At 37.8% G+C, this 24,181-nt stretch overlaps 1 protein-coding gene across 1 annotated transcript in view; it reads right to left on the bottom strand.

Moving 5' to 3' along the window:
- The window catches only part of USH2A (usherin), a 717,806-nt gene that overhangs the window by 327,021 nt on the left and 366,604 nt on the right, over positions 1 to 24,181 (bottom strand). Inside the window, exons 35-36 of the mRNA XM_027612135.2 lie at positions 5,069 to 5,220; positions 1 to 161 (exon numbers count right to left, since the gene is read on the bottom strand). The exon at positions 1 to 161 is cut by the window's left edge and continues 2 nt beyond it. Of these exons, the coding sequence (XP_027467936.2) occupies positions 1 to 161; positions 5,069 to 5,220 (313 nt within the window). The remainder of the gene's footprint in view (positions 162 to 5,068; positions 5,221 to 24,181) is intronic.

Raw genomic sequence — 24,181 nt, 5'->3', positions numbered from 1 at the left:
TGATCGGCATAGAAAATCCCAGTGAAAAGGACTGAGTATGTTAAGCGTCCATTAGGGTGAAAAGGTGCGTCCCACCTCACGTGGGCTTCCCGGGATCCCTCTGTTTTGACAAACACGTTTACTGTTCCTTCAGGAGGAGCTTCTAGAGTTCGATTTTCCACCTATGAGTGTAAAAAGATTTATTTTTTGTTTGCAAATAAGCACATGCTTCACTTTGAGCATATTTCTTCAAAGAATCTCTTTTGCTGTGAAGTAGACTATTTTGACAGTAGCATCTTGTATGAATACCTCATTTTGTCAGCAGGATCAAAGCATAGCTCGTGTGTTCTTCCTCCTGCTGTTCAAGCTTAGAATTTGAGCTCCTGACCGAGGCGGTTGTTTGTGAATGTTTTCAGAGTATGTGGATCAGCTCACACTGTGATGGCGCCTATGGCTGTGCATGTCCACAGACTCTTTCTAGAACTGCTTAAAAACAATTTTTATGTGATTGCAGAAGAGAGGGAAAGGCACAAGTTCTGTTTTCATAAGTTCCTGGCTGGAGTGGTCGGCTTTTGGGCTTTGTCAAAGGCTCTTGGTCGGCCTGCCTGCCGGTGGGCATGCGCGTGCGTGCACGTGTGCACACGTGCGCACGCGCACTCATTCACTCACGCACACACAGGCTTCGCCGCACTGTGCTGCTACCAGGTACATAAAGACGGTATCCTGCCAGACAGACATCAAGAAATAAATGTACCTGAGTGACTCCATCCCTAAGGTATAATCACAAAAACGTTGAAAATTTCATTAATAGAGTATTAATGAACCTATGCAGAAAAGAGCGGAAGATGAACTAGTTAAAGAGAAGGACTTGGAAGGAAAATGTAAGCCCTAACTGCACAGGGGCCAGGAAGATTTTAGTGGCTAAATATATAAAATGACTAGGTGACCAGAGGATGGTAAGAGTGGCAAGAAAGTAGAATGGGGTTCAGGATATTTAGCATCTTCTAATAACTGGCTTAAATTTGTTAACTAATCACCACAAACTCATAAGCACCCTCGTAAATGTTCGACCTTTTAAGATGTATTGAATATGTTGATAATTTTGACCTTATTCTTAAAGCACAGGCTCATGCCTTACCAGAAGGTGATCAAACATGAAATCCTTAGGCAGGCAAATATTCTCAATTATGAAACCTTCATTTGTTAGGGCGAATATACTTTCCCAATTATGAAAATAAATGTGAAAAATACAGAGTGTTAATTTTTAATAAGTATGAGGTCACGACATGTTTTATTTTCATCTGAGAAAGGCTATGGGGTTCTTTAGATCTATAACTCCTACTCGTTTTTTAGTCTAATAACTATGTACCAAAAAATGATAAAGAAACTTGACTAGAAAAAATATCAATTCATCATTTTAATATTTCATAACAATGCAATTGGTTTCATTATGTCTATGTATATAATTCAAACTATTGCATGGAAAATGATTTTAAAGTGTACCAAATAAAATGAGATTCAAAAAGTTGAAGAATTAAGGGCAATTCCAGATAATTATATTAATATCCTCAAATATCTGGTTAATTCAAAGTGATATATTTTAAAAATTTCCTTTAATATGTGGATAAATACCTCAGTTTTTACTCTACATGAAATTTGGCAACTGTATTATTTTGCTTCAACTCAGTCTTTAAAAAAAAATTACCTCTTTGTTTATCTTGCCTTAAGAAGAATATTAGGGAATAGGCATTCTGGAAGGCTGCCTTTTACCTAGAAACCTCTCCTGACACAGAAAAAAAATTTTTGAGAATAAATGTGCCATGAAAATATAAACATTTTAATAAAATTTTTATCCTTAATAAAACTCTTATCATGTACCAGAAATCCTTTCGTAAATATTTCACTGAAAATTTTACATCAATCCTGTTTAAAGTGGGCATTATTTTCCTTTTTTTTAAAAGATTTTATTTATTTATATGAGAGAGAGAGAGCATAAGTGGGGGGGAGGGTCAGAGGGAGAAGCACACTCCCCATTGAGCAGGGAGCCCGATATGGGACTCGATCCCAGGACTCCAGGATCATGACCTGAGCCGAAGGCAGTCGTTTAACCAACTGAGCCACACAGGCGCCCCCATTATTTTCCTTTTGTTAAGAGTTGAAAAATCTGAGGCTTAGTAGAGTAAGTATGTTTGCCAATGAGGCACAAAGAATAATAGCAGGCTTAGAGTAAATTTCCCATTTAGAATTTTCTTGACAGTTGCATATGGTCATGGAGATTTAGATGTCTTAAATAACAAATTTGTTTCTTTGTAAAAAAACAAATGTGAAAAGATGAGTATGTGTATATGTGTGTTTAGGTGTGATTATGTGTATAAACATGTCATCACTAAGAAACCAAAGCAGCTTTTTAACCATATCCCACGGCAGTGACATATAGTTTCACATTTCATCCTTAAGAGGGTCCTTGGAGAATTGAATCCAATGAATGTTCCAAGGCCAGACACAGTCATAAAATTCCCAATCTTAGACTCTACCAGTATTATCTAACATTAGCTAAGTGGAAAAAAACAAACAAAAGCAAAGTGATTATCCTATGGATAAATTCAATGCTTCTTATTATAGCAAGACAAAATGTGAAGGGTTTCTCTCTAGTATAATTCAACAATATAATTGAAAGCAAGGATAGCTTTTAAAAAATTATTCTCTGTTGCATTTTCTGTTAATTTTTCATTATTTCCAACACTTATAAAACTTCAATTACTGGATTAAATTTGACAATGCATATTAGCATCTTAAAATTAGGATCAAAGGCATTATAAATTGTTTTCAACGTTGAAATTTCTTTAAAAGCCAAATACGTTGTGTAATTGGATGAGAACTAAACAAACTACGAAAAAATCTTTTTTTCAGATGGGTACAGAGTAATTCTTTCCAAATCACAAGTAACAGGTAATAAACTTGGTCAGGCTAAAAACAAAACATACTGAGACTACATTAAAATGGCAAAAATGTGGAATATATGTATGCATTTTTATTTTTAAAATATTCTGTTCTATCAAATTTGTCCTTTTTACTGTTTTATCCCCCTTTATTATTTAAGCTTGCCAATTTTGGGGGTGAACCATACCACATTCAGGAACAGAGCATATTTACCACAAAAAAACATAGAATAGTATTTCCCTGCATGCATGTAAAAGAATGATACCAAGTATGTAAGAGATGTAAAATAAACAGGTTTCTCTTTCCAAAAACCAAGAATTATCATCCAAAAATGTTGTTAGGTGAACAAAAAAATCGACTCACAAAAAATTTATTTTTCAATTTCTGCCAGCAAAAGATTTAAAAACAGAAATCATGAATTTTTTGCTTCAGTGACACTCTTGTTGTAACATTGGCTTTAGATGAAAAATACCCTTAAGTGATGTGTGTGTCTGAATCTGGACTATCCTTCATGATTGTGATAGATATCCGCGGAGATTTAGAATATTCAGATATGTAATCTCTTAAGGGCACAATATGTGCTCTTAATTGGCACAAAAATATTTTAGAAACCAATTGAAGACTGTAGGTTTTAGCTTCTTGGCAGCATGTAGTTGACTTGTTCTAAATAAAGACATTGTTGTTCAATCCCAGTGATTAGAGATGGATCATTGACTTGGGAAAAGCGTTTGCATACTGAGCACAGGATAAAGAAAAGTAGCAAGGGGAGAAAATAACCGTGCTTTACGTCAGGACCAAGTCTAGAATGTACGAGGCCATGGCAGAGCAGGTTTTACAATCCAATTCTGTTTTCTCCCTTCCCGTCAGGGCACCGTGGCATTTGATTTCTTAAGGTTAACATCGCCTACTATCTTATCTGCACAGGACGCAGATCAATAACTGTGTCCCCCTTGTTTAAAGTTGCCAGAACATCAAGAGACGGTGTGGGAGCCAATTTAGTAGCCAGAACCACAATGTGCAGTTTTTATTTTTGAAAAAGTCTAGGTTTCAAGCTCATGTGAAGTGTTCTCGGGTTTCTTTCTCTCTTCTTTTGAATGGAGAAGAAAAGCTGGGCTGTTGCCATTCCTGCTTTAGAGTAAGTAACCATCAGCGGGTCTGAGCTATAAAATACTTAATGGCAGTAAAGACTACGGATCAGCCCCGCCAATAGATGATGTTAGCAGCTTGGAAAGCAACCAACCTCTGAAACGAAATGGAAGGTGTGATCAAAAATAAGGAAGCAAAAATGAAACTGTAGAGCTGTTTTCCAAGGTAATATTTATATGATACACTCTTCAATGAAGACAGAGTGCATTAAAATGATAGAGCATTAGCAAACATTGCCAAAAATATCTAAGAGTAATGAACATTTCCCTTAAAAGAAGTGAAATCTAATGAAGAATGCAGAAAAATAAAATCTGATGTTTTGAAACTAAAGAATGCCATGCTGGTCTATGACAATTATGCGCTATTGAGTTTTAAAAATTATATGAAAAATAAAAAGCATGATTTGTCAATCTTTTAACAGCTAATGAAATACAGATATACCTATAGATTTCTGAAATGTGGCTATCAAAAGCTAATATTTGTGCAATTTTAAATACTGTTCTTGTGAAACTGTATCACACTGATGATATAAATCTGTTTTGTGCTGTTAGATGAGGCAAGCTTAACCTTCTAATTGACTGACCTTCTTGCTGGGCGGCTGTGTTGCCATACGGTGGCAATCATGGACTTTCAACTGTTTTCACTTTTTAATCACAAACTTATTTGTTGAGCCCATTATTAGAAAGAAAAACATCCACTTTAAATAAATATGTAACTAAACTAAACAAAATCGAATGTACTTCTGCTCAACCGGCCAAATTCCCTTGAAGAATTTCAGTGAAATATAAATTCTGTCCTTCACTAGATCTATGTGTAATCTTGAAATTTATGTTGAACATAAACTCTTACTAAGTCTTAAATAAAATTTTATAAAAAGAAAATCTCCCATCCTGCTTGAAAGCCTAGCTGTGCAGAGAGTGAGTCACCACCATTTACTTCTTCCTTGATATTCACTGTCATCTGACATCGAATACATTCCCAGAATGTAAATGCACATACTCACCAGTGGTCCCAGAGCACAACCTTTGGCCGTGCATGCTTGGACTCTGAAGGAATGTAAGCTCCAAGGAGCAAATCCATAAGCATGACAGCTGAGTTCTGAGGAATTGTGAATTAATATACCATCCAGATATAGTCCATAGCTTGTGATAACACCTAGGAAGATAATAGTGGACCTTTAGCATGAAAACCAGACAACAGCAAAGAATGTCTTAAGAAAGCAAGCACTTCTTGATGTGATTTCTAATTTCATGGAATTACTGAATCACAGTATTTGGTATTTTCCCTGGTCTAAACCCTGTGTCTTTCCAAAGGATAAAACAGGCATTAAACTCTTTTAAATATCAAACTGTTAAGCTAATTAGTACAGAGGCAGAAATAGAACCCAAGAGTCCCAGTATGGGACTCTTCCTATAGCATCATGTTAACTGCTATCATTTGTGTTCCAGATCAAACATGAATAAATTAAGTACATTTATAATTTGTATTGCATTCTAAAATGATATCCTTAATAGATGTGCTCTAGAAGTCAAATGACCTTATTTGTTAGTGCATTATACATTACTCAGGATGTGTCAGGCACTGTTCTAAGCACCTGTTGTGTGTGAACTCCTTTTTAACCCTCTCCTAGCAGCACCACCAGAATAGAGGCAGTATTATTATCATCCTTTTATAGATGAGGAAATTCAGGCAAGACAGGTAGGTAACTTGCTCAAAATCACATAGCTGGCCAGTGCTGGAGTCAGGATTTGAACCTAGGAGGTGCGGGTCCAGAACCCATGTTCTCAACCGCAATATTATATAACCTAACCATAAACACCTTGCACAAATTACACAAAGTACATTCATGAGACACTCATGAATGGGTTAGAGAAACTACGATTTACTAGTTTTAATGATCAACTAAAATTTATTTCAGAAGGAAGTTTATGTGTCTTTTCATGAAATCAACTGGGAGAGATATGAGAAATTAAATAGTTGTTGAATATGATCATTTGAATTATGCAATCAAAATATTTTCATTAAAAGGAAGTTAGGGATCTATGTTCTCTGGAATTACAGAATCCCTAAACTGATCAAGCATTGAGAAATAAAACTTTGCTTATATGCTAAATTGGAACTTCTTTCAAACTAAAATTAATTTCACAGTGGCTGCTTAATTGCCTCACTGTAGGATCCCCAAGGCAATCTTGACTCTTCCTCACTTGTGTATTTCTAGAGCTTAGCATCATGCCTAAAACATAGTAGGTATTTAATATATATTGATTGAATGAATAAATTAATGAACACACAGCAGAGTAGAAATATCAGCATCCAAACTAGAGGGAAAATGTAAGGCTACAGGAAAAAGAGATAACTTGCTACCTGAAATATGAAAAGAGACTTGGTGAAAAGATGATATTAAAAAATAGCTCAGTGATAGATCTGGAGAAGGAATGAGTTTTAAAACAGACTCTAGCAAAGTCAAGGTTGTCAAGGAATTCAGATGGCTTCCAAGGGGCCTGACTCTTAGCCTGGGAACTCCAAATTTGGTCTCATTAGTGTCCTGAAGGAAGGTCAAACCCTCACCCATCATTGCATTAGGGCTAACATTCCTGGTAGGACCATGACATCAAGAGCTTTTTCCTGAATGTCCCTTCCTCCTAGAAAGAAATTGCTCAGTTCCAGAACCTGCTCATGATGTTTGGCAGCACCATCATCTGCAAAATTATAGAATGCTGCACTCATTGTCAGGATATCCTTTACAACACTGCTTTGGATTTAAAAATCAGTTTATAGCAAAACAAGTAGGGTGTGAGTTGCCACCATAAGAGTTACTCATTTTATGATATACCTCATCAACCCCATAGCCTAAAAGACTGCTGGAACAGCCTCCTGAAGCCCACATTATGGCCCAGGCTGGGTGATAACACCTGTGGATTTAGGGCTTCCTACAGGATGCTTCACCTGATTTGAGCTAGGGGTCAGTATTTGATGCTGGCTTTTCTATAGTGAGAAGTGTGGAAATGGGAATCAAGAGAAGGTAGAGTGTTTCCTCTTACTATTACACTTAATAACCTACCTAAAATATTTTTGCTTTCTCTAACCACAAAGAGGAATACTTATGTTGTGGGTTGCAAGCAAGGTACCACTAAATTAGAAACACATCTATAGTCTGCTCTGTGTGCTGGGCTTAAAAGTCCATCCTCTGTATTTGCAGCCCTCTGGCTTGATGGCTTCCTCTTGGATTTCACCAATAGGAGGCACTGTAAGGTGGGCGGAAAGAGGAAGACAGAAAATGTCCAATTTTTAGCTCCAGAAGCTGAGGCTTTTGCTGACTGTTGAGGTCAGTAGAGGGACAAAGCAACTGTGACCTCAAGCAATCCCGGCAGCAGAAATGTCTCTTCTGCGTTTCCAGCTTCTTCAGTACTGGACTCTGGGTGGCACTTTAGCACGGGCTGGGGCACCGCTTCTTGATGGTTGAAGCATCACATCAGCAAATCCGGCAGCTAGCAGCAGCCGAGGCCGACTCAGAAGCCAAAGACCAGGGAAGTTAGCAGCTCTCTGACAATCACCTTTTTTGTTACTGCAGCCCTTCCAACACATTTGTAACCAACCCCCTATATTGAATATAGTCTGTCTTATATTCCTAGCACATTTTCTGTTCCACTAGTTAGATCCTGGTCAGTGCATCCTTTAGGATGAAAGCTATTCTTAATCTCAGGAAACAAACTGAGGGTTGCTGGAGTGGTGGGGGGTGGGAGGGATGGGGTGGCTGGGTGATAGACATTGGGGAGGGTATGTGCTATGGTGAGTGCTGTGAATTGTGTAAGACTGTTGAATCACAGACCTGTACCTCTGAAACAAATAATACATAATATGTTAAAAATAAGAAGATAGTAGGAAGGGAAAAATGAAGGGGGGGAAATCAGAGGGGGAGACGGACCATGAGAGACTATGGACTCTAAGAAACAAACTGAGGGTTCTAGAGGAGAGGGGGGTGGGGGGAGGGGTTAGCCTGGTGATGGGTATTAAAGAGGGCACGTATTGAATGGAGCACTGGGTGTTATGCACAAACAATGAATCATGGAACACTACATCAAAAACTAATGATGTAATGTATGGTGATTAACATAACATAATAAAATAAAAAAGATAAAAGTAAAAAAAAGCTGTTTATATTTGAATGAGCTAATACTTTTTTTAAAAAAAGATTTTATTTATTTTTTTTGACAGAAAGAGAGACAGTGAGAGAGGGAACACAAGCAGGGGGAGTGAGAGAGGGAGAAGCAGGCTTCCTGCTGAGCAGGGAGCCCGATGCAGGGCTCGATCCCCACACCCTGGGATCATGACCTGAGCAGAAGGCAGACGCTTAACGACTGAGCCACTCAGGCGTCCTGAGCTAATACTTTCTATTTATTTATTTTTTGAGCTAATACTTTTTAAATAAAGCTACTGCTCTATCTTATTTTCCTTGATGAGGATAACTTTGTATAGCTTATCTTTTAAGAGCAGGTCCATTTCCCTCATTTCCAAATTTTGGGGTAAGTGTATTTTACTGTCATATAGCCCTTTGGCTACACACAAAAAAGTATAGCTGCCAACTTTCTCCTTTATCCTAGTAAGACCGTCTCTGATAACTCTGAGAATACTTATAGAAAGTATTTAGTTTAATGCCATTTAATACTCAACACACAAAAGCACAGATGAATTAAAACTAAGAAATGAAAGATATACAGTGTAAAACTAAATAGTCACAGGAAATTTAAGAGAAGAAAAAAGGATAAAATCACAGTCATAATCATGATAAATTATGACGTGCCAGGCACTCTGCTAAGCAATCATTTAATCCTCACCAAAAAAAAAAAAAATCTTATGTGCAAATAATGTGTTGGAGAAGCTCTTAAAGAAATTGTAAGACCCTCAAAATGCTATCTACTTGACCTGCTTTTCAACAATGACATAGAAAGTACCCAAATCAATATTTCCGTTTTCTTACATAATTGGGGAGTATTTCTTTTATGCTAGGATTATGTGCATAATATCTCATTTATCTGACATATTGGGAAATGACATATTTCATAGAAGTTAATTTTCGTTATAACTAAATCTCATTTCTTAAGTACAAACTTTAAGAATCTTAACCATTTTTAAAGGAAATCTTTCTAGAAAGGACTCCACAGTACTCACCTGTCTTCCCACACAGACTATAATGAATATGATTGAATCATCTTGTGATGACTCAAACCATGCATTATGGACATCAAAGGCTATATTCTCTAATTCAGTAATACCCTCAGGGACCGATGAGATCTAGGATACTTGCCCAGCTTTTACCCATCACATCACTCAGTGGCTATACTTAATCATTTCTTATGTCTGCTTTTTGAGTTCTCCTTCCTCCCTCAAGTGACAGTCTCTCAAAAGTTTCTTCTTTGTTTTGTCTACCTGACTTTAGCAAGTCAACCCCTAGCAAGCGATGCTAAGAAACTAGATAACCATGATGTCCGGAACTACGGATAAAGAAATAATAGACAGTTACTAGGAGAAGGGCTTAGAGTAAGATGAGTACACAGCAAATGAGCTGAGAATAAAATTAAGTGAGATTTGTGACAGTTAATTCAACTGCGCAGAAACTTTTTAGTATCTAGGATGCATCTGAATGGAAAGGTGGGTGAAACTGAGGCCCAGCTTTCACGCGGGTGAGATCGCACACATGCATGCATGCACACATGCGCACATACATGCAGAGTCACCCAGCATTCTGTAGGTAACCACTATTTGACAGCACTTGTAGGAAGTGCTAAAAGATCAATTATATAAATCTAAATTGTAGAATCCAGGTGTACACTGGGTAAGTGTTGTCTGACCTTTAAATCATATTGGACAATCTCTTCTCCCTCCCCCACCATACCAACTCCACTGAGTCATGTAGACTGTACATTTCTAATTGATCTTCACCCATCACCATACTCATGGCCACCTAGTCCATTCTGCCATCACCTCATATCTGAGAATAATAGCCACCTACGTGTTTTGATGCATTATTCATGTTTCCACACAATTCATTCTTCACACTGCAGACAGAGGGCCATTTTTCAAAACCCGTATTGGAACATGCCACATGCAATCAGTGATCAATCAGACCTTCGCTGAGTACTAGCAAGATGAGAGTTCCCCACCCCAGGATCAGGAAGCTGGGGTCAATGTCAGCACGTTGTGAGGGTGGAACAGACTTGTGCTGTTGATCTCTCTGGGTTTCTGCCCTTAGGTCCAGGTTCACCAGGTAATCATCAGATCTCAAAGTCAGGCCAAAGTGGGATACCACCGTGGTTTAGAGCTGGTGCCTACGTTTGCCACAAAAAGGAGCCTGAGCAAGAGCAGGTATTTCCTTTGATCTGGTTTGGGCAAGGCCATTAGCTGTATAATCCAAGTTAAGGACGTACAGTCAAACTTCCTGGTAAATTGGTGGACAATAAGAGATACCATTTGAAAATAACAGTCCATTTCTTACCAAGATATGCAGGCAGATGTCATAACTTTTCATTAACAGACTTTTTAAGTAAATAAAAATAGTATTATATGAAATATTGTACAATTCAGTTCCAAAAACATACATTTAGTAAATAACAAGTCTAAAATATGTATTTAAGACAATTTTCATTGACCTCAGATTCCCAAAGTATGTAACAAAAACTAAAGAACTTCCAGTGGACATTTTAAGTGAAGCCTAAGGAGGCACTTTCCTTCTTTGAGTAGACTACAGCACATGTATGAATAGGTTTAAAAAAAAGTAAAATGCAAAGTTCTTAAAATGCTGTGTATTTTTGAAATTTTAAAACACTTTATTATTAAAAAATGTACTGAATACTTACATTGAGCCAGATGATAGGCAATATGTTTGATATGAATTATTTCCATTAACTTTAACAACATCAAGAAATAAGAAGTGTTATTTGCCTTGTTACAGAGTTAGGGGAACAGACTCTTAGAGAGGCTAAGCTATTTCCCAAGGTCATATAAATAAATATCAACTCAGGCTTGGAACCTGGCAATCTCATCCCCCTACCACCGCCGCTCCTCTTATTCATCTCCAGCCTAACTTTCTCTGCTAAAATATTTAGGAGTTCCACTCAAATTAAGAACTGATGAACACATTCTGGCCCTACAAGCAATTACGTTGAGCATAACAAAAAGCTTAACATATATTTACTGGAAGTCAATTCCTGAAAGGTACTTTGGGGGATAGAAAGAATAAGAAATAGTATCTGTCTCTATGGAAGGAAGAAAAGGGTTAAACACAGGTCTAATTAAACAATTCAAGAGTTAAATAAAAGTGAGAAGCACCGCAAAAAATTCATGCCCAACAAATGGTACAGACATACAGGAGCTTCTAGCAGGGGGCAATCACTCTGGCTAAAGTGAGTCCTAAAAGCTTTTTAGAGCAGCCGGGGCTTCTGCACAAAGCAGCTGGGTCTTCCATAAAAGGCAAAATGTGAAAAGGCCATGTCTCAGGAAGACGTTCCTGGTGGGGAAATGACATTTACCAATGCCTGGAAGCAAGAAAATGCAAGGTATAGTAAAGACATCCAGAATGGATCCGTATTCTGCTGTTATTGTAACTGGTGAAAGCCTAATAGAAAATAAGCCTTCAAAAGGAGGTTCAGGGGTGCCTGGGTGGCTCAGTCATTAAGCGTCTGCCTTTAGCTCAGTCATGATCCCAGGGTCCTGGGATCGAGCCCCGCATCGGGCTCCCTGCTCGGCGGGGAGCCTGCTTCTCCCTCTCCTACTCCCCCTGCTTGTGTTCCCTCTCTCGCTGTCTCTCTCTCTGTCAAATAAATAAATAAAATCTTTTTTTTTTTTTTAAAAGGAGGTTCAAACCTTGAATGCCTTGAACCTCTTCAAGGGTTGGGGATTTTATGATGTACAGGAGAACCATGGACATTTCTGTGTATTGATCAGGGCAAAATAAATGTTATATTTAGAAGAATTAATCTAGAGTCACACATGCAAAAGACTGGAGTAGGGAAGACCATGGAGGTAGGGAGAAGGGCACCTGAAAATATCAAAAGGAAAAAAATAATTTTTAAAGCCACCTTTTCCTGACTATATAGTAACGAGCTGTGACTCAGGGAGGGATGTGGGAATGCCACATTGCAGCAGTAGTGTGGAATTCTAAGACAGAAATACCTTTAACAGTTTTATATACTTTCTCTTCTTTAATAAAACAGATTTATGATCCTTAGGGCTGAGGTGTGTTAGAGCGCAGTATGGCATCACGGGTCACTAGTCAGGCAAGAGAAGGGTCTATCCACCTTAGAGATGGTGTGTGAGGGCAGCCATGAAAGACTCCTAAAAGCCTGCTACCAAAGAACTAACTTACCTCTCTACTATAGGTTTCAAGGGGGACTGTTTTTCAATTGGGGGATTAAAAAAGAAAGTCACACCCCTGTTTTGCATCTTGACTGTGTCAGTGTCAAAATCATAGTTGTGATCCTGTACTATAGTTTATTTTTTTTTAAGATTTTATTTATTTATTTGAGAGACAGAATGAGAGAGAGTACATGAGAAGGGGGAAGGTCAGAGGGAGAAGCAGACTCCCCGTCGAGCAGGGAGCCCAATGCGGGACTCGATTCTGGGACTCCAGGATCATGATCTGAGCCAAAGGCAGTCGCTTAACCAACTGAGCCACCCAGGCGCCCCTGTACTATGGTTTAGAAAGTTCCCTATTTTGTAAAATAACAGAAAGTTCGCTGGGGTGCTGTGCAAAAGGTCAATGAGATCTCTCTGCATAATTTCTTACAACCGCATGGGAATTTTGTATCTATCTCAACATGTAACATTTCATTAAAATGCAAAAGAAATACTGTAATGTAGAAAAGCACGCAAGGTAAGAACAGGCAAATGCTTGAAAGTCAGAGGACGTTTATGCTGAAAAATTAACAACACTATTCGTGTTTTAGATCAGGTACCATTCAATCCTCAGGAAAAACCCTTGAAGGCAAAAAAAGTTTCAGTTTCCCTTCACAGATGAGAAAAACAAGTTTGAGAAAGACTGAATAACACAGCCAATACCAGACAGCTAGAAAGTGTCAGAGCTATGGGTTGGTGTAACATGCAGAAACATTCAGATACAACAGTGCATAGAACATTACCCTCTCCAACTTCTGTGCACCTATTTTTTCTATGTTTTTAAAATTATGTGATAAAACATAACATAGAAAAGTACATAAAATATGTTATATCTTAAAGACGAATGAAAAAGCGAAAAGCCATGTAACTATCACCAAGGTTAAAAAATAAAATATTGCCAGCGCCCCACAAATCTCCAGCATCCCATGAATCTTCTATATGTCCTCCCTCATTCTAATGTTTTCTCTTCCTCACAGACAACTGTGTTGACTTTTAAAGAATGATTTCCTTGCTTTTCTACTTAGAAATGCATCAGTAAACAATGTCATTAAGTTTGGTATATTTTTAAATTTTGTAGTAATAGAATCATATAATATACATTTTGGAGGGCACCTGGGTGGCTCAATCAGTTGGGCATCCAACTCTTGATCTCAGCTGGGGTCTTGATCTCGGGCTCATGGGTTTAGTCCCCGTGTTGGGCTCCACGCTGGGCATGGAGCCTACTTAAACAAAGATATGTATGTATTTTTGCATTTTTTTCTTGTTCACCATAATAAGCATGAGTCCTATCTGTCTCGTTGAGGGTAGTCACACTTCACTCATTTCCATTGTTGTATCGGTTTCCTGCACAGCACAATTCATTTATTCTATTGTTGACATTGGGATTGTTTCAACGTTCTGTCTCTTACATCACTGTATCTGTTATCATTTTTGTACATGTGTCCTGAGGCAGACGTGAAGTTTCCTAGTGCATAGATCCCAGAGTGGAATTGTTGGGATATATTCAGTTTTGCTAGACAACACCCAACTATTTTTCAAAGTGCATCAATTCCCATGATGACCGATAGTGCATGTGAGTTCTCATTGTTCCATATCCTCAAAAAGACCTTGTATAGTCACAGTTTTAAACTGTGCCAGTATTATATGTGGGAAAATGGTATCTTGTTTTGGTATTATTTTTTATTTCCAGCTTATGAAAGAGGTTGAGCACATGTCCTTATGTTCACCAGCCATTTACTTTTTTGTTCTTTTGTGAAATGCTTTTTCAGATCTTTCCCCAGTTCATTATTATTATTGTAACAATATCTGTAAATATATTATCATTGACAAAGTATGTAAGAAAATAATGAATGAAGTAAAGAGTTTGGGGTTAATTTCTTCTAAGCTTAAGATTATACATTTAAAATTTTTTTTATCAAAATATAGTTGACAGGTGATGTTATATTAGTTTCAATTGTGCAATGTAATGATACAACAGTTCTGTAGATTATTACCAAATGCTCACCATAAGTGTAGCTACCATCTGTTGCTATACAATGCTATTACAATTATTATTGGCTACATTACCTCTCCAGTTTATTACTGATTCCTAAGAATATTTTATATTTTCCAAGTACTCCTCTTCTGACAGTTATTTTATGTTATAAATATTATTATTAATTTTTAAAGATTTTATTCATTCATTTGAGCCACAGAGATACAGACAGAAAGAGAGAGCATGAGCAGGGGGAGAGGCAGACGGAGAGGGAGAAGCAGGCTCACCGCTGAGTAAGGGGCCCGATGTGGGGCTTGATCCTAGGACCCCGGGATCATGACCTGAGCTGAAGGCAGATGGAGCCACCCAGGCGCCCCTGTGTTATAAATATTATATCCTACTCTATTATTTATCTCTTCAGGTACTTCATTTATACCACATTTTGATGAAAAAAGAGTTATTAATTTTAGTCACCCTTTTATCATTTTGAATTTACCTATCTTTATTAATCCTATTTGCCCAAAAGTCTCCCTTGTCTGATATTAAAATAGCTACAACAACTTTCTTTTCTTCTTTTATCCTTTCCTTTCAATCTTTTGGTTTGCTTTTGTTTGAGAAGAAAGGGGTTGACAGCTAGTTCAGGGGTCTTCTAGTCAGTCTTGAGGACTCCTGACCACACGCCTTTAAAACTTGGTCAGGAAGCTCACATTTTCTAAGCTTTTGTTTCTTTACCCATACGATGGGGGTCATATTCCATTCCCTGGTGGCCTGACAGAGTTAATATGAAAATCAAATGAGTGAGCATATATGCAAGTACCTTAAGAATTAAGTGTGATCTGCTATTCAACATAGTATTAGAAGTCCTAGCCACAGCAATCAGACAACAAAAAGAAATAAAAGGCATCCAAATCAGCAAAGAAGAAGTCAAACTCTCACTCTTTGCAGATGATATGATACATTAGGTGGAAAACCCAAAAGACTCCCCTCCAAAACTGCTAGAACTCATACAGGAATTCAGTAAAGTAGCAGGATATAAAATCAATGCACAGAAATCCGTGGCATTCCTATACACCAACAACAAGACAGAAGAGAGACAAATCAAGGAGTCGATCCCATTTATAATTGCACCCAAAACCATAAGATACCTAGGAATAAATTTAACCAAAGAGGCAAAGGATCTGTACTCAGAAAACTATAAAACACTCATGAAAGAAATTGAAGAAGACACAAAGAAACGGAAAAACGGTCCATGCTCATGGATTGGAAGAACAAACATTGTGAAGATGTCAATGCTACCTAGAGCAATCTACACATTCAATGCAATGCCCATCAAAATACCATCCACTTTTTTCAAAGGAATGGAACAAATAATCCTAAAACTTGTATGGAACCAGAAGAGACCCCGAATAGCCAGAGGAATGTCGAAAAAGAAAAGCAAAGCTGGCGGCATCACAATTCCGGACTTCCAACTCTATTACAAAGCTGTCATCATCAAGACAGTATGGTACTGGCACAAAAACAGACACATAGATCAATGGAACAGAATAGAGAGCCCAGAAATGGACCCTCAACTCTATGGTCAACTCATCTTTGACAAAGCAGGAAAGAATGTCCAATGGAAAAAAGACAGTCTCTTCAACAAATGGTGTTGGGAAAATTGGACAGCCACATGCAGAAGAATGAAACTGGACCATTTCCTTATACTACACACAAAAATAGGCTCAAAATGGTTGAAATTTTGAAATTAGGAGTCCATCAACATCCTAAAGGAGAACACAGGCAGCAACCTCTTTGGCCTCAGCCACAGCAACTTCTTCCTAGAAACATCACCAAAGGCAAGGGAAGCAAGGGCAAAAATGAACTCTTGGGGCTTAATCAAGATAAAAAGCTTTTGCACAGCAAAAGAAACAGTCCACAAAACCAAAAGACGACCAACAGAATGGGAGAAGATATTTGCAAATGACATATCAATAAAGGGCTAGGATCCAAAATCTATAAAGAACTTATTAAACTCAACACCCATAGAATAAATGATCCAATCAAGAAATGGGCAGAAGACATGAACAGACATTTTTCCAAAGAAGACATCCAAATGGCCAACAGACACATGAAAAAGTGCTCGACATCGCTCGGCATCAGGGAAATCCAAATCAACACCTCGATGAGAAAACACTTTGCACCAGTCAGAATGGCTAAAATTAACAAGTCAGGAAACGACAGATGTTGGCGGGGTTGCGGAGAAAGGGGAACCCTCCTACACTGTTGGTGGGAATGTAAGCTCGTGCAACCACTCTGGAAAACAGTATGGAGGTTCCTCAAACAGTTGAAAATAGAGCTACCATACAAATCTGCAATTGCACTACTGGGTATTTACCCCAAAGATACAAATACAGGGATCCGAAGGGGTACATACACCCCGATGTTTAGAGCAGCAATGTCCACAATAGCCAAACTGGGGAAAGAGCCAAGATGTCCATCGACAGAAGAATAGATAAAGAAGATGTGGTATATATACACAATGGAATATTATGCAGCCGTCAAAAGCAATGAAATCTTGCCATTTGCAATGACGTCAATGGAACTGGAGGGTATTATGCTGAGCAAAATAAGTCAGAGAAAGACATGTATCATATGACCTCACTGATATGAAGAATTCTTAATCTCAGGAAACAAACTGAGGGTTGCTGGAGTGGTGGGGGGTGAGAGGGATGGGGTGGCTGGGTGATAGACATTGGGGAGGGTATGTGCTATGGTAAGTGCTGTGAATTATTAAGACTGCTGAATCACAGACTTATACTTCTGAAACAAATAATACATTATATGTAAAAAAAATAAATAACAGGAGGGGAAGAATGGGGAGGGGGAATGAGTGGGGGGGAGACAAAACATGAGAGAGTATGGACTCTGAAAAACAAACTGAGGGTTCTAGAGGGGAGAGGGTGGGGGGATGGGTTAGCCTGGTGATGGGTATTAAGGAGGGCACATTCTGCATAGAGCACTGGGTGTTATACGCAAACAATGAATCATGGAACACTGCATCAAAAACTAACGATGTAATGTATGGTGATTAACATAACATAATAAAGGTGTCTTGAAAAAAAAAAAGAATTAAGTGTGATGCCTGTAAGAGGAATGAACTTAGAGTTGTCCCTTCCTTCCAGAGTAAATTAAAAGCTTATTTGCTGTGGGAATCTTGCCTTAGACTTTCTCTTCCTAATCTGATCTATGTCTTGTACTGCACATCTCTTGTAAAAAATAACCTGCCCAACTCTCGGAGGCATATTGTAGACAGGTCTGTATCCCCTACTGGTATGCTATCTGTTATCACCCAGCAGTTTCTTATGTGTGTGCTAACTATTTAAGATTCCTCTCTACCCCAATCAAGTCCAGAGAGCACAGTGTGAAAAACAAAACAAAACAAAACAAAACAAGTATTTACCAAGCGCTGTAAAATACTTTTTGAAAAAAATCTGCTGGGTTTAGTGGATTTTGTTTTTGGTAGTTATCTGATTCTTAAGTAAATATTTATGGAGTACCTTCTATGTGCTGGACATTGTGTTCCAAGTTGGGAATACCCTGAACAGTCTTGGTTCCTGCATTCATAAAACTTTCAATCTAAGTGAGAGGACAGACTAAGTGGATTATGTGTGTGTAAAGATTATTAAACGAGCACCAGATGGAAAAGAAGAAAAAATGGTAGTGGTGGGGGAGGCAGATGTTAACCTAATCTAGGTGGGTTAGGAAATTAAATTTATCTGTGAAACTCGTGTTTAAGATGAACTTGGCTCTTGGACCTACTTCAAGAGGAACAATGTCACAAATCATTATCTGACTAATTATAACAAATAAATATTTCATAATAATTAATAAAAAGCTTTCAATGAGTTATCAATGAGTTGATTACTATTTAAAAAATTAAATATCACAGACATATTGGATAAACAATCTTCATCTAGAACTTTTAAACACTGTCCTCCTTATTTGCTTTTAAAATGTCTAGAGTGCCAAAACAAAGTTTAACTAAATGGAATTTTTGTTTACTTACTTACTTTTGCTATTCCCAGAATGAGTTTTACATTTATCTCTACATCTATCCCCCAAATTCTGTGTGCTAAGTGTGGATTATACGAGGTTTAAAAACCAGTTAAGGACTCAGCAGAAACTTGATGGCAACTCAAACTCATTTACAAAGCTATGGGCAGAGTTAAGGGAAAGCACAAGGTGGTAATAATGCATCCCCAGCTAGTCATAGTCAGGACTCCTAGGAGACCATGCTAACTAGTTAAGTAAGAGTCCATAAACATCCTCAAATTTGCAAGGGAAAGGATGAGAACAGATTTGGGAACCTGGACAAAGAGCTGGGGTTATGGGAAAGGGCCACTTGGATGGGAACTATAGCTTTTGGTGGAAGAATACCGCCCTGAAGCCCAGAGCTCAGTAGAAAGGGAACAAATGCTTTAAATTCTGAGATTTCGTTCTCCTCCCACACTCTCATTTCTTGCTGCTGCTGCCACCTCTCATGGACAAGCCAAAAGGAAGCCAGAGAAAGAGAGAGCAAGCTCACTGACACTGTGAGTAAAGGTCAGCCTTGTAGGATACAGGACTGAATAGAAGAGTGAAGAGTGGCTCCAGACAGGCCAAAAAATATATACATCTAACATAAAAAATTTACAGTCATGCATTATGTTGCACTATTTTGTATTTTCTGTGCTTTTCTCTTGCTTATCCTCTTGTGCTAATAATCGGTAAGCTAGCTATAACAAAATGAAACAATATAATGCTGTCTGGTAAGAGGGATCAGGTTATTTAATCTAGTTCTACAAATTCAGTTCTTCAGTGGATAATCCACAAAATGGATATTTAATTCCCATTGGCTCTCCAGGGCAAGCAGTTTCAAGTTTATCACCTTTCTCTTTCCATAATGGTAGAATTTTTAAGGTGTTTAATTTTCACAGGGAAGCTGAATCATAATTGTCCATAAAGCACATCCACTGGGATACACATCTTTGTGCCTCTTCATCATGTTCTGTCAAATTGTGTTTCCTAAGGTGCTCAATAGGTTGTCATCTATAACCAAGGAAATTCAATACAAGTTCAATACAATGTAAATTTAATACAAGGTATCTCTATTTACACTGAAGAATTCTGTTTACTGTAAGAATTAAACAACAGTGCTTTAGTGTGTCATAAAAATAACATGTATAGTGAATATAGATGCTCCAAACATATGTGTTTGTTTTTTTCCAGTACAGCATGGCAATATGAATATCAACTGTGGGTTTTCCCCCAAGGTCCAGATGATGATTGAATGTGGCAGGTATCTCCCAGTGTGAATACTTGATCCTTCAATTAAAAAGGAAAAGAGAGAACAGTTTTCACATTGTGGAATAATGCCTTATTACTGTTATGCTCTCCTAAAAATGGAATCAACGGAATCTAAAAAAGATTGTGCTTGGGAAATTCTACCTGACAAACTGATTGGAGGTGTTTCATAAAAGTTACACAAGGTTTGCTCAAAACTGTCAAGCAGTTTTCCTAAGTGATTCACTGAATTCTATAATCCATTTCTCCTATTAAAACTGAGCCTTTTCAGGAAACAAAATAGAATTATATTTTGGCTGTTTAAAAATAAAGTTAGTTCAAAATAAAAAGTTTGAAAAATAGTTATTTCTTCAAAACCAGAGAAAAATTAGAACAGGGATCTTAAGAATTTTGAATACTGTCACTGAGAATGATGCATCAAACAAGTCAAAGCATCTAAAAAATTTTTTTATGTGGCTAGATGGAATCCTGAATTATGAGCTTTTCTACAAAATGTAGAGGCAAGAGAGTACAGTGAATAAAATCATGCATTTTTGTGTCACTCTCACCCTTCTTTGTATTACATTCCTACTTAACTAGTTGTCTTGAGCAATTAATACTTATAAATCTGAGTTTCCACAGCTGAATGTTAGAATAACAATACCCATTTCATGGCTAGTTGTGAGGATTAAAGAGCCTGGTACATAGTTCTAAACTGTAGTTATTCCTACTACTATTACATCAGTGTTGGTAGGAAATCAAATACTTCTTTCTTTGTATGGGTGAATCACATAGTATTTACACACACACCTTCACGCATATATACTATAAAAGTCTATTTCTTTCTCAATCATCTCTTAATGTGAAGGATGACATACACAGAATGTGTATAAAACTTCCGTAGTTAATTATTTCTCTACCACCCATTTCTGAAATCATATATATGCTTAAAAACTGAACTAAATGGGGGTGCCTGGGTGGCTCGGTTGAGCATCCAACTCTTGGTTTTGGCTCAGGTCATGATCTCAGGGTCATGAGATCGAGCCCTATGTCTAGCTCCATGCTCAGTGTGGAGTCTACTTGAGACTGTCTCTCCCTCTGCCCCTCCCCCTGTGCTTGCACTCTCTCTCTCTCAAATAAATAAATAAATAAATAAAATCTTTAAAAAACCTGAACTAAATGTTCTTTCAATAATGTTCTATTGTCTTCATGGTACTATGTGTAAGTCTGCAAAAATAATCGACTTCCTAAATTCTTTCTGTTCTTATCAACAGTTGCCCCTGTCTTGGTACATATCCACATATAAATTCTCAAAAAGCCAGCCCAGTACAAAAGGCTGCATTAGGAAAATATTTTCATAGGTTCCTTAAGTACTCATTCTTTTCTCAAGAAGTCCCTGGGACCCTGTCTAATGGGTGCCCAGCTCTCCTTCTCCTGTGCTCATCCTGACATTACCAAATCTTGATGGCAGGAACAATCTACCCTTTCACACAGAGGCATGCAAAGCAGATCCAGTTTCACATGCTGTCTCTCTTTAAAATCTCAACAAATCACTAGGCTGAGAAAATCTTATACCAAGCAACTGGGCCTTTGAGCCCTCAGCAGGCCAAGAGGAAATTGCCATTCTGCTGCCTTTGAAATCATTTCCCCTATATTATGTAATTATAAAATGTGCTGTAAATGTGCATTTGCATGTACTGTGTAATTGCGTATGCATATACTTTTCACACCCACACAATAACTATGTTATCATTGTCCCTATCATCAGCAAACATTAATCCCCTCAACAGCAATAAATACCCATAATACCATGACTGGCACCCTCCCAGTTGCTGGCACTAGAACCGTGATCAAGGCCACAGAGGACAAGTCACATCCCTGTCCTCATGTGGGTCACAATCTAACAGGGAAACTGTTCTAGTAAATTTACTTAAGTAAAGATAGTGGATAGTTACAAGCAATTGTAAATATTAATAAAGGATAAGAATTTCATATTCTATATTTCTAGTTACTGTTTTAAAAAACATTCTAATTACTTTCAAATGTCATTACACGTTATGCTAGGTAATGAGGAATAAGTTTGGTATAGTTAGTATTGATGCTGATTTTAGCAAGGGGGGACTGCAAGTGTGAGGAAAAAACATATTTACAGATTCTAAGGCCTAGGCTTCTGAAAGGGAATATGGCTCATGAGAATTTGGAAGCTCTCAAAAGCATCATTCTGATTACGCAATTGTAATCTTCACAACACAGGTCACAAATTTATTAGACAGTAATCCTTTGTGCCCCTTCTCACTGATGGCTGATGGTATGACAAAGGAAAGGTCCAGGTGCTACACAATAAAGGGTTCTTATCTTCCTAAAAGTAGCTCTCATTCAGGTTTTAAAATCCTGCCTGAAATAGCAGCCTGCGGAGAACACCTTTGCCGGAGGGAATGTGGATGCCAAGCACTCTGATTAGAGAAAGAGAGCTGGAGGGTCACTCCATTTTTGCAGGTAAGTGAAGCAAGGACCTAGAATTCGGTAGGATACGTTTGAAGGAAAGAAAGCCTTAGGTGGCAATCAAGTGATAAAGACCGAGTACTTACCGACTACTTGGTAGAAGGCAATTAACAGCATGTAGCATTATAACAGCAAAATCATGGAAACATAAATATCCACTGATAAAACATGGGTCTCATAAGCTGTGGTTTTATTCAGTGGGACTCTGCTGCCTTTTGAAACACTGAAGCTGGGCTCTGTCTGCTTAACTGCCAGGGAAAAATGTCTCCACAACGTTGTTAAGTGAGAAAAACAAGTTACACAAGACAGAATGATCTCACTCTGGTTTAACAAATGTATATTTTATGTATCTATCTTTAAGTGATTATTAATTGAAACTTTTGTTTCAATTAATAAATTTTGTTTCAACACAGCCCTTAACCTTTTCTTCTTCTGGTTTAAAAAGTTTACTGCATTTTACTATATCCTCTCTACATCATATTTTTAAAATTGTGGTAAAAAAAACACATAACCTAAAACTTACCATCTTAACTGTTTTTCTGTGTGTAGTACAGATTGTTTACTAAATGCACATTGTTGTATAACAGATCTCTAGAACCTTTTCATGTTGCAAAATTGAAACTATATTCCTTGAACCGCAACTCTCCATTCCCCCTCTGACCCCCCTGCCAGATTCTACTTTCTGTTTCTATGTGGAATCGTGCAGTGTTTGTCTTTTTGTGACTGGTTTCTTTTAGTTAACATAATGTCCTCAAGGTTTATCCATGTTGTAGCATGTGATAATTTCTTTTTTTAAGGGCAGAATAATATTCCATTGTGTATATATTTATTTATCCATTCATCCATCCGTGGACATTTGGGTCTCCTCCATCTCTTGGCTACAGTGACTGTGGGTGTGCAAGTATCTCTTCAAGATCCTGCTTTCAATTCTTTTGGATAAATACCCAGAAGTGGGATTGTTAGAGCACATAGTAATTCTATTTTTAATTTTTTGAGGAATTTTCCATACTGTTTCCCATAGTAGCTGCCCCATTTTATGTTCCCACCAACAGTGCCCAAGGGTTCTAATTTCTTGACTTCCTTGCCAACATTTGTTATTTTCTGTGCATTTATTTTTTTTCTTTTGGTAGTGCTAATCAGCAAAGTTTTAATTGAGCATCTATTATGTGGGTCAGGCACTATTCCTAGAACGGCTGGTAGAGCACAGAACAAAAAGTTCTAGGACAGGAAAAATTCTCAGAGCGCATGAGGCATGTCCTGAAGCAAAGAGCAAGCTTCCCAGCACAAGCTGTGGAGTAGAGCAGGTTGGGAGACAAAGAAGAAAATGGCAATCAGAAGGGCAATACGCCATTCTCTTAGCCACTGGGTCAGGATATCACAAGATTCTGATGAGTAGAAAGTGACTGTTTAAATCAGAATCATTTATGAAAAGCAGAGAGTCTATTTCCTAAGCCATGCTGTCTAAAGGCGACCATTTGCTTGATAGGCAAGAACTAGACATTTATATCAGAAGCTTTTATATCTCTCATATTTTGTCACATATGGGCATATATTTTGGAAATTCACATACTTCTTATTACTGGAAGTGGGTTTATTGTTTCTCCATATTTTTTTCCATGTTAATAATACTGATCCCAGCGTGTGCAAAACCATGCAAAAAGCATCTGTTTCACAACATGACAGTCTAAATGCCTATATATCTCTGGACCTGCCACACCTAGTGGAGACCCAGAGGGATTACACTTCCACATCCCATAGAGTTCCTCAGGGAACTTCTTCTCCATACATTTGGCACCTTATTCATATCCCTACCTTGCGATTATTTGTTCCCCCAAAGAGCCCTTATCCTTAAGATCAGGGATTAGGCAAATTCATCTTGGTATCATCAGAATGATGGCACCTAGCAGTAGGTCCTCAAAAAATAGACTCTGAATGAACCAATTCAGA

This window comes from Zalophus californianus, chromosome 10 (genome assembly GCF_009762305.2).
Source record: "Zalophus californianus isolate mZalCal1 chromosome 10, mZalCal1.pri.v2, whole genome shotgun sequence".
Classification (NCBI taxonomy): Eukaryota; Metazoa; Chordata; class Mammalia; order Carnivora; family Otariidae; genus Zalophus; species Zalophus californianus.
The sequence above is the reverse complement of the archived record's forward strand: the minus strand, read 5'-3'. Positions and strand labels throughout refer to the sequence as shown.